The following is a 10,739-nucleotide window of genomic DNA, read 5'->3' as shown; positions in this document are numbered from 1 at the left end:
GGCCTTATATTCTGTATTACAAAAATAAATAAATACTCATCTGAGTTATTGATTTAATGAAGTACTGAGTTGATTTTGGGGGGGATGGATAATTGGGGAAGATACTCTGCTATGTGTTTTTGTAAATGTTTGTCTGAGAAAGCATTTATTTATAACATTGAAATGTTTGTTTGCTTACTGCTTTGCCAGGGATAGTTTTGTGAGGATTTCAATCCTTACATCTGTGTTTTTACAGACTTTTGTGTTTTTAATGCGCTTTTAATGTGCTTTTGCTTCCATTTCTGTTATATAAGACTTTATATGTGTGTGTTTGTGTGAGTGAGAGCGTGTGCATGCACGTGTGTGTGTGTGTGTGTGTGTGTGTGTGTGTGTGTGTGTGTGTGTGTGTGTGTGTGTGCACGCACATGTGTATGCATGTGAAACAGGTCAGTCATTTTAATGGCTTTTAAGGTGTCTAAAAATGAAAATTGAGAAAAAACTTCTCACTGAATAAAAACTGCATATGAATCATGGTTGAAATACACTGTATCTGTAATAATGCTCCTAGATTAAAATAATTACTGATTATTATTATGTATTGTAGTCACCAGATTCTTTCTCTGAACATAACTGTAAAATTGATCTTAACTGTAACATTGCTTAAATAAAACCATGAGAATTACCATCCACTTGTGTCCACAATAAAGATTTGTTACATGGCTTTGTCATGGTTAATAAATACCTTACATCTATCATTATGGAAAGAATGTGTTTGTAATTTGTCTTATTTTGACTGAATGAAATATTGGACATGTAAAAAAAGCATGCCCTACATATGTTGTATGCTGTGTTTATAAGCTTTTTTCTCTAGCTGCCATGGTGACCAGTCTGAACCAACACTAGGAGTCACTGAATGATCAGTATTTTGCTTTTCTTTTAGCCAAAGGAGGGAGCCACTGTTCTGAGCATGTCTACAAACTCTACAAAATGCAACTTGACCTCTGAGTAAACAGAGCAAACTGAGTTTGTGGAGCTGCTTCAGGTACTCACCAGCCTTGCCAACTCTCTCCATCCTCTCTCTATTCTGTATTCTAATGTAGTTCATATCCCACACTCTCCTGCTGTTTGCAGCCTTAAATAAGTCTAGGATTGGGATAATGTTTGAGTGAACTTATGGCCTCTTTGTCTAGATAAGTCCTTTGATAAAATTGTGACATAGAAAAGAAAGGAAAGCCATGCTGAGCTTTGAGGTATTTCTTGGTAAGACATTAACTTTCATTGGCGCTTTAATGCCCAGGACCATGGTGGTACTTCTTTTCTTGTGTTGAAAGGAGTCGTGATTGTGTACAAAAGGGGACGAAATAAATATTTTGTTCTGCATTTCCACTGAGCAAAAGAATGTAAGTGACTATTGTAGATTTTAGTAAGATATTGGCTTAGTTTAGGATTTAGGATCCACTTTTTTCTTTTCAGGAATATTATCAATATTATAACAGTAATTAATCTGCCACTGATATTTTATTTTAAGGTCTATGCATATCAAGGCTTTAATATACAAGTAACATCTGTTTCATGTTTACATCATGCTTGAAATAAGGTGATGCCTCTGGCCTCTTTAGTACATCACAGTTTTAACTAACTTGGTTCTGTTATCTTGGACATCAGAAGGAAGTGTGCACGTATGTGTGTGTGGGTGTGTGTGCAGGCATATGTATGTGTACATTTGTGTGTGTGTGTGTGTGTGTGTGTGTGTGTGTGTGTCTATGTGTGTGTGCATGCATGTTTGCGCACGTGTGTTTTTCAATCACTGCTTCACTCAAACCGGTGATGCAGGAAGTGCCCGCCCTTTTAAACCTGTTCCTCCACTCTGTCTCTCACACTAACAAACAACTCCTCTTTGAATGGAGCCCAAGCTGCATATCAACAAAGGCCAATTATCAAGTTGCGTGCACCTTGTTACCACAGCAAAGATGAGGCCAAGTTTAAAGTGCACCAACATTTTGGAAAATAACCTATTTAATGTGGGGTTTTGTATTGAATTGAATTATATAGATTACTTTATATAGATAAATAGCTCGTTTTTGCTAAGACAATTATTCAGATTATATTTATTATAATCATATTTATAATGCACTCTGGCTACATTGTACATCTTAACAACCTAATAATGAATTAGGAATAAGGAATATAAATAGTTTTGTGGTAGTAGTAGCTGTTGCTGTTGTTTGTTTGATTGTCTTTGTTGTTGTTCTTTTGTATACTGGATAAAAATGACCTTTTACTCAAAGAAAGGCCAACTCTAAAATTCTTAGCCACTAACCTGCAAAAAATCTCAAAACAGTTTAAGAGCAATTAATATTCAGATTCAACTCAACTAAGCACAATATCAGTTATTATATCTCAACAAGAGAACACAATTTAAGTGTGACAATGTTCGAATATCTTCATATTTGTACTATCCCTTATTCATATATTTATACTTTATGATCTGTGTATGAGAGAATCTAGAAGTATAATTTCATTTGTCCATTTTTATCTTTCAGTCAATTTTTGCTGGATGCTGTTGTGAAGAATTCCTTCAGGTGTCTACAAGAGGGAGATTTTTTGCACGCGTTCGATGTTTTTATTAGCTGTCTTACGGATAATTTTGAAACTCCGGGCAATGAATAGAAAAACACTGCCTGTTTCCTACAAAAAGAATCGTTCATTCCATAAGAGCCTAAAGTTAAGAGGCGCGGGATGACAAGCTAACCGTGACGTATTTGCTAAATGTATCATAAACGGAAACTCGTCTGTGTGCATTTCCCGTCTTTTTGATAGTCGGTGTGTTTAAAACAAAGAGGCTTTTGTAAGCATGCACTGCTAATTAAATAAAACATTTATTTTTGTTTTTTGTTTGCACTTCTTGTGAAGGACCAGATTGTTCTTTTTCCCTTCTCCTGTTTTCCCTTCTCATTTCCTTCCTTTTATGCCTTTGGTTTATTTAAGTAATAACTGCGAGAATAACTGAATTGGGCATTATATTACCTCAACTGACAATCGTAGAATATCTCACACAGACTGTAATAATTTAACAATGACTGAATGCCTTTTGTGTTTGAGTGACGCACAGTAGAAAATGGTATTCTAGTTGAAAACCTCGTTGACCAGTTGGACAATGTGTCCATTGTGGAAACTTAGGTTCAGAACTATCAAAAAACAGTGATTAACCCTGCCTACGATACTCCGACACAATGACGTCCTTGATTTACACACAGCATTCTCCCTCAACAACCAGTTATTAATCCTGCAGTCTGGGCGAGGGAAGGGAGTATTTTCAGATTTTGTATTATTCTCACACATTTTGGCGTTTATTTATTCCCTATAACTGCTTGTTTATCATATGTGTTTGAAGAGAAATTACACTGCAGTGGAATTTAGCCGGTGAGGCGTCTGATTGGTGCATTGATCAGTCAGTGAGCCAATCAGCAGCTGCAACAGCATTTTTACTCTGGTTCATAAACAGGTCGTTCAAATAACATTTTCCTGAGTATCTACAGTCAGCGCTAGAGGTTTTATCACTTTGCTTGTTTACATTTGAACACTGACTTTTTATTTGTTTTGAACTAAGCGTCAAGAAGTAAGCCTCTGTCAGGAAAGACACCAGCACGGCTGCTAAATCACTGCATGCCCTCATGTCAAAGCTCTGGCGAGTTAGGCGTTAATAAAATTAACAAGAACAGTAACGAAATATCTCACTTACTTCTTGTAACTACTTTTAAGATTTATGAGTAGTTTTATTAGAGGTAAGATACCGGGAATTACAGAAACTGTCTCACTTTGCGACATGATTAACTGATCTCTTAAAACTGAAAACCGAAGATGAGCGCTTTAGGACGGCAGGTGATCGCGTTGTGCATCGCTCTACCATGGCTGCCTCTACCTGTACTCACACAGACTCAGCAAGGCAAACCAGGTAACTTAACTTACATTGTTAAAATTATAGAATTCTACACAGTTCACATAATTCTGCATTACGCATGGTTTTCTGTGTGTCTCTGTGTGTGTTGCGTTTGAGAGTAGGCGTATTAAGATGCCTTGGTTTGTTCCCAGGCTTAACAGTGAACACTTACTATGACAAGTGCCTGAACCAGTTGACTGTGTTCAACCTGTTTTTGACTGCTGAGCTCCAATAGTAATGGAATTGTACCAAAAGATTATTGGGAGTGTATCTGCCATATGTAATATATAGATTTAGTAAGAAAGAGAGAAACTAAGAGATAGGAATGTTTTTAACAGCTTTCTAAAGAATTTTGATAAAAGTACCTCAGACACCTTTGAAGTGGTTTTGTTTGTTTTCTGAGTGTGAGCAAGTGAAATAAATGAAAGAGAACAAGAGAGAGAGAGAGAGAGAGAGAGACAGAGAGAGAGAGAGAGAGAGAGAGAGAGAGGAATGAAGAAGAGGAAGAAGAGGAAAAAAGGACAGATAAAAGAGGTGCTGAGATTTCTAATAGGGCAGTACTCTGTAGTCTTTGGCTGATGTAGTGATGTTGAGTAGTCCAGGTGCAATAACAACAGGTGTATAGACCAGGTGATGTCATAGACTACAGGTGACACTGCTAGAAGGAATAACGTGATATGTATTGAAGTTCCCAAAATACAGTGCTGTATACTGTTACACAACTCTTAATTATTGATCCACTGTTTTGTGGCTATATCCTGTGCTATATCTGTGGATGTAGAAAAGGCTCAGACTCACATAACTGTGGACTAAATGGTCTTAAATAACCTATTTAAGCATTTAGCATTTTTCATGCATGAAAATTGCCAGTCATCTTAAAGGCTTTATTAATAGGTATACAACTTAAAATATGTAGCCTCAAGCGTAATCTATTTTACTGATCTAAGAAATGTTTTTTTTTTACCTTGTGTATATCTATGGAATGTCATCTGCTGAGATGCAGAGACTGTAGTCTACTATGAATGTGTTTTGAGAGTATTTTGTCTCCCTCAGCAGAAGTAGTTATGTTTGTTGTATTTTCGACCCCCTGCCCAACATATTTTTCCTAATGTTCATTTGTATTTTATGTATATGTGCAGATCTATTTAACTAGTGTCCTTTTTGCTTCGTAGGAGTTATATTGCAGTTATATCTTCCGTAGTCCATCTCTGCAACATATCCTTGAGTTTCTGTAATTTGTAAGGCGCATGGTTACTGTTACTATATTGTAAAAGTTGAGGCCTCTCTGTATGGTGGCATATGCTGCACTTGACATCCTACTTTGATTACATACAACCTTAAGAGGTTTTTACATATATATTTCAATGTAAAAACTGTTCTTCATGGCATCTTTAACAAGCTATGATGACATGGTTAAATGCTCACATCTGGAAACCTTGCCAACATTTTTTAAAAGAGCCTATAGGAAAGCTGTCATAGGAGTGTGTTTTTAATAAGACATTGCACAATTTATTTTGTTGTAATAGAGGACGGTGTTGAGAGCACTGGGCATTCATGCTGTACCTGATATATACAGGTAGATAACAGCAGCCGTTGTAGGCAAGGATTTGATTCATTTCATTGTGTACAAGTAGCTCCCACTCCCAGCTACATGTAGACCACAGCATGCAGCATGGGTGAGCTTCCATGTGTCCAGGGTCCTTTGTACATTATTATCTAGGTTTGCTGTGATATTTTTTCTCCTTCTAGATAAAGTTCCTCTATTTTAAGGAATATCCCTATTACCTGTGAAAATTAATTTAGCATAAATCCTGTTGAAGAAATTAAAATGCTATAATTGTAATTGTAATTGTGTTTGTGTTTGCATGAGCATTGCAGAGAGAAAGAGGAAAAGCAAGAGAAATAGAGTGAGTATTCTTGAGAATGAGTGTAAAAATCTTTATGATGTTGTTTATCCAGATAAGATTTGAATTATAGCAAGATAATAGTTCGACAGAAGAGATAAACAGTTTCAGTAGACTTGCAGTGTTGGTCAGCTAAATGTTCTTCATTTGAGCTAAATTTATTTCAGGTGAATTGAGTTTAATTGAAATAATAGGTAGGTAGGTAGGTAGGTAGGTAGGTAGGTAGGTAGGTAGGTAGGTAATTTTTAAGTTGGGTTTAATTTCAGTCTAAAGATTTGATTCTTTCAGTGTAACTGGCTCAGTTAAATTCTTTGGTATGTAGGAACCTTTGGCAGATTATGTTTTTTAAACATACAAAGAAACATCAGGAAATATTATCATGAGGCCTTTTTTTGTAACATGATGATAAGACAATGTTTTGTGTCACCTATGAAAGTTACGTGCTCAAGAAACTAGTGTAAACATATACAAGAAAAACTGCATGCAAACATACATGCTCATACAGATACACATGCACAAGAAAATTGCACATGCACAAACACACACACACACACACACGCACACATATGCACATGCACACACCTCTGATAAACAAAGAGTTATTTGACCACACCTTAACAACAGAGTGACCTATGAACTGCGAGTCTTAAATGCATAACAAAGTCACCAGGTCCAGTGTATGTGTGCACTACTTAGGTATGTGCTAATCGTTTATGACAAGCCGAGTTTCATTTCTGTTTACCACTGTTAGCACTGTCACCTGTTCCCCTATTACCTTTCTGCTCTCCTACTGCCCTCATTGATCTCTCCACTTGTCTCTTTAAGTGTTTTGTGCTGTTTTGTATTTCTCTCTCTTTGTTCATTACATGTACATGTACATAAATTATGGATAAACTGTTAAATAAATTACACATTTGTATGAATTCCAGTTATCGGCTGTTCACATTAGCTTGTTTCTTAAAGACTTAAAGAGAAAGATAGACAGTTGAAAAATGTGTGTAGAGTGACCAAGAGAGGCGGGCGGGGGAGGGGGGTGTGAGAGATGGAAACCATTTGGGCGTGATTCTACACTTGTTTTCATGCTCACTCAGAATGGAAACATTGTATGACTGGTTTTCTCTAGAGCACACAAACACACACACACACACACACACACACACACACACACACACGCACGCACACACGCTGATAAACACATAAACACACGCACTCGTTTTATTTGAAGAATGTGTATTTAATAACTGAATTTGTGGTGAAAGATGTGGCTGACCTCTCAAAGGACATTTAAAAAATACCCCCAAAGCAAGAGTCAGAAAGATATAGCTGTCATGTCTAAATGAGCCATTGAGATGTTGGCATGTTTCAGTCACTTTGTTCACCCCCTTAGATAGTCAAGATCTACATGGAGACATCTCTACCCTGCACACATATACACATACCATGAATGTATATAAGCTTACCAAACCAAACAACGTTTCAACAAATAACAGAGCCTTTTCCAAGTAAGGCTGATGTACCATATTCTTGTATAATAATCTTATTCACCATTTTCTTGTATATTATTCTAATCTAACAAAAATTATACATATCTTTTTTTCTTAGACTGTTTCATGTTAAAGTACTCATGATTGGATTTTGCTTTCATTGAAATTGATTGTTAATAGTTTCTTTATTACTTAAAAAAAATTGTTTTATTTTTTAGAGATGGGAAACCTGAAATTGGATTTTTTTTCAGATCCTAGACATTTTATCTGGAGCTTTACCCTCTTCACAATGATCATTTACTCACCTTAACAGGAGAAAAAAATCATTTAAACTTAATAGGCTACTGCATGGCATGAAGTTGCGGCTGAAGCCAAAAAAGCCGTTTTAGAAACGCTTGCATGTATGTGCACAAACAATATTTCAAACCATGCTCAGAGACAGACAGCAGGCAGATAAATACAGAAAGTGGTTATTTGTGTGTGTTTATGTCTGTTTTTGTGTCCACATATCTAAAACATACAGCTAAAGAAGGAGTTTTTTCATCTTAACAGGGTTGCACGCACATACACAGACACATACCATTTGTGTAGTGCAAGATTCTAGGGAACTAACTCAAGAGACAGAGTGGGGCCCCTTTTAATATTTTTTTATTATTATTTTTGAATGTACTTCCTGGGGGCCCCTCACAGCACACCTACTGGGGGCCCCTCACAGCTCAAGGCCCTGCTGCAGTGGGTCCTGTGTGTCCTTCACCTACGCGACCGACACACACATACACACACACAAACACACACACACACACTAATATGTCAGATTTTACCTCTAAAAGCCTTTTTTTACCTAAAGGAAACCCTGTGTAGTGGTTTAATGATATTTACTATATGTGACCAGGTGGAATCCAGACTATCAGCTCTTTGTGTTGGTGACATTCACCCAAGGTTAGAGCATGCATATGCTCTGTTCACTTGACCATTTAACCAGTATTTTAATCATATTGAGTTTATTCCTGAAAGGCTGTAGTTTGCATGGAGTCTGTAAAGGATACTGAAGTTGAAAAAGCCCAAAGCTCTGAAACAGGTTTTTCTGAAGTGCCATACCAACAGGAGTGTGTGTTTCCCTTTTTCTCAGTGGAATGTTTTGATGTAGTGTGAATCTCTATGAAAATGCACATTTGAATAGCAAAGTTCCTGTCTCTCTGTTTTGCTCTCTGTCTGTTTCTTTGGTTAGTAAGATTCAGTGCTCCTGTCATAGTCCTTTCTGTCTCTCTCTCTCTCTCTTTCTGTCTTTATCTCTCGTTGTCTCTCTCTCTCTCTCTGACTTTCTGTCTTTATCTCTCATTGTCTCTCCTTCTCTCTCTCTCTCTCTCTCTCTCTCTCTGTCTTTGTCTTTATCTCTCGTTGTCTCTCTCTCTCTCTCTGACTTTCTGTCTTTATCTCTCATTGTCTCTCCTTGTCTCTCTCTCTCTCTCTCTCTCTCTCTCTCTCTCTCTCTCTGACTTTCTGTCTCTCTCTGTCTGTCTTTGTCTTTCTCTGCAGTTATGTGCTCAGGCACTCTAAACCAGTTCAGCGTGACAGGCAGTTCGGACCTTCAGTACCAGCACATGAAGGAATTGTACACAGGCTGCCAGATTGTCATGGGCAACCTTGAGATCACCCACATGGAGCACAACCGTAACTTCTCCTTCCTGCAGGTGGGAGAACACTGTGTGTGTGTGTGTGTGTGTGTGTGTGTGTGTGTGTGTGTGTGTGTGTGTGTGTGTGTGTGTGTGTGTGTGTGTGTGTGTGTGTGTGTGTATGTGTGAGGGAGAGAGAGAGAGAGACCAAAGCCTCCCATCTGAAAGATTCAATATTACAGAAAGTAATATTACCAAATTTCATATAGTTACAAGGACTAAACTAATCCAAGCCAGGTATGGAAAATATATATACAGTTGTAAATCCAATTTCAAATGTCCCCAGGATTTCAATATACATAAACTAGCACTACTCTCATAGAGGCTACTTGTTTTTGTCCCTGACTGAGGTCTTAAACAACCATCAAAATGTCCTAAACCTGTTCAGGTGTGTGTGTCCTCCATTTTATCTGGAGTGACAAAAGCTTTTCAGCTGTGAGCTGGTACCTTATTATGTGCACTTTGATGATGTCATTGTCTAAGCCTTATACAGCAGACAGTTTTTTGTTACAATGATACAGATAAAAACAGACTTATCTTATAGTCTTATGGGATGTTTCTGCAGGGGGACAATTTTACTCTGCAGCTAAGAGCAAATCAGCAAATTGAGTGTATCAGAGCAAAGCCGAAGTCATGGTCAGAAAGGTCACGAGTTTGCATGGGAAATCCCAAAATCTTTATTATCATTGCCAACCACAATCACTGAGGTCCCACTCTCTCCCCCTTCTCTCTAGTCTATTCGTGAGGTAACAGGCTACATTCTGATCGCTGTAAACCAGTTCAGCCGCTTGCCCCTGGATCAGCTGCGTGTGATTAGAGGAATGTCCCTCTATGAGGAACGCTTCGCTCTCGCCATCCTCGTTAACTACCAGAAGGACGGCATGAATGGTCTACAGGAGCTTGGCCTCACACACCTAACAGGTAAACACACACACACACACACACACACACACAAATAAACAAAGGCACAGATTTCCACCAGTTTCCCTTGACTCTCTGCGCTCAACAGTGGCTCTGCGTCACAAAGCCACCCCCCCACCATTGTCCCTGTGGTGACAGAGCCATGTAGGAGTGTCACTAAACCGAGGTAGGAAAGTCAACAGCCTGAAACGTATGTGTGCAGATATGTGTGGCTGTGTCTTAAATCTCTACAGCCAGACTAACATTTTACGGGAAATTCCAGTTTCTCTGCACACAGCAGAATTAGTCAACAATCTTCAGACTGAAATGTGACCAGTACTGTAAGTGTACAGACTGTTGTGGGTACTTCTGGAGGTGTGTGAGACAGTTAACCGCCAGACAGACAGATACTAGGACATGCCCATGCCTGCTGCAGTCAGTGCTGCAGAGATACTGAGAATTATAAACAAATGTTTATATAACTGCATTCTTTGTGATTGTATGTGCGTTTGTGGGTGGGTATTGGTGTGTGGGTGAGCTTTGCAGTAGTCCTGATGTGTGTGTGTGTGTGTGTGTGTGTGTGTGTGTGTGTGTGTGTGTGTGTGTGTGTGTGTGTGTGTGGGAGTGTGTGTGTGTGTGTGTGTGTGTGTGTGTGCATGTGTGTATTTGCTTCTGTATATCTGTTACCTCTCCTTCTTATGTGACTTTATGAAATCTGTGTATTACATCATGGTGCAAGTTTTTTTCCTTTCGTTTGTCTGTTAGTTTTTTTTTTAATTTTAAATTGTTTATGTTGTCAGATACTGTATACTGCATACTGTATACTGCAAGATTAATCCTAAAGCCAGTTAATGTTCTC

At 38.1% G+C, this 10,739-nt stretch overlaps 1 protein-coding gene across 1 annotated transcript in view; it reads left to right on the top strand.

Annotated features, from left to right (window-relative positions):
- The first annotated feature begins 3,281 nt into the window (after positions 1-3,281).
- The window catches only part of erbb3a (erb-b2 receptor tyrosine kinase 3a), a 19,998-nt gene continuing 12,540 nt past the window's right edge, over positions 3,282-10,739 (top strand). The window contains exons 1-3 of the mRNA XM_035524561.1: positions 3,282-3,934; positions 8,844-8,998; positions 9,715-9,901. Coding sequence (XP_035380454.1) covers positions 3,841-3,934; positions 8,844-8,998; positions 9,715-9,901 — 436 coding nt within the window. The 5' untranslated portion in view covers positions 3,282-3,840. The remainder of the gene's footprint in view (positions 3,935-8,843; positions 8,999-9,714; positions 9,902-10,739) is intronic.

The sequence above is a fragment of the Electrophorus electricus genome, chromosome 3 (genome assembly GCF_013358815.1).
Source record: "Electrophorus electricus isolate fEleEle1 chromosome 3, fEleEle1.pri, whole genome shotgun sequence".
Taxonomy (NCBI): domain Eukaryota; kingdom Metazoa; phylum Chordata; class Actinopteri; order Gymnotiformes; family Gymnotidae; genus Electrophorus; species Electrophorus electricus.
Note: the sequence above shows the minus strand (reverse complement) of the source record. Positions and strands in the feature narration are given on the sequence as shown.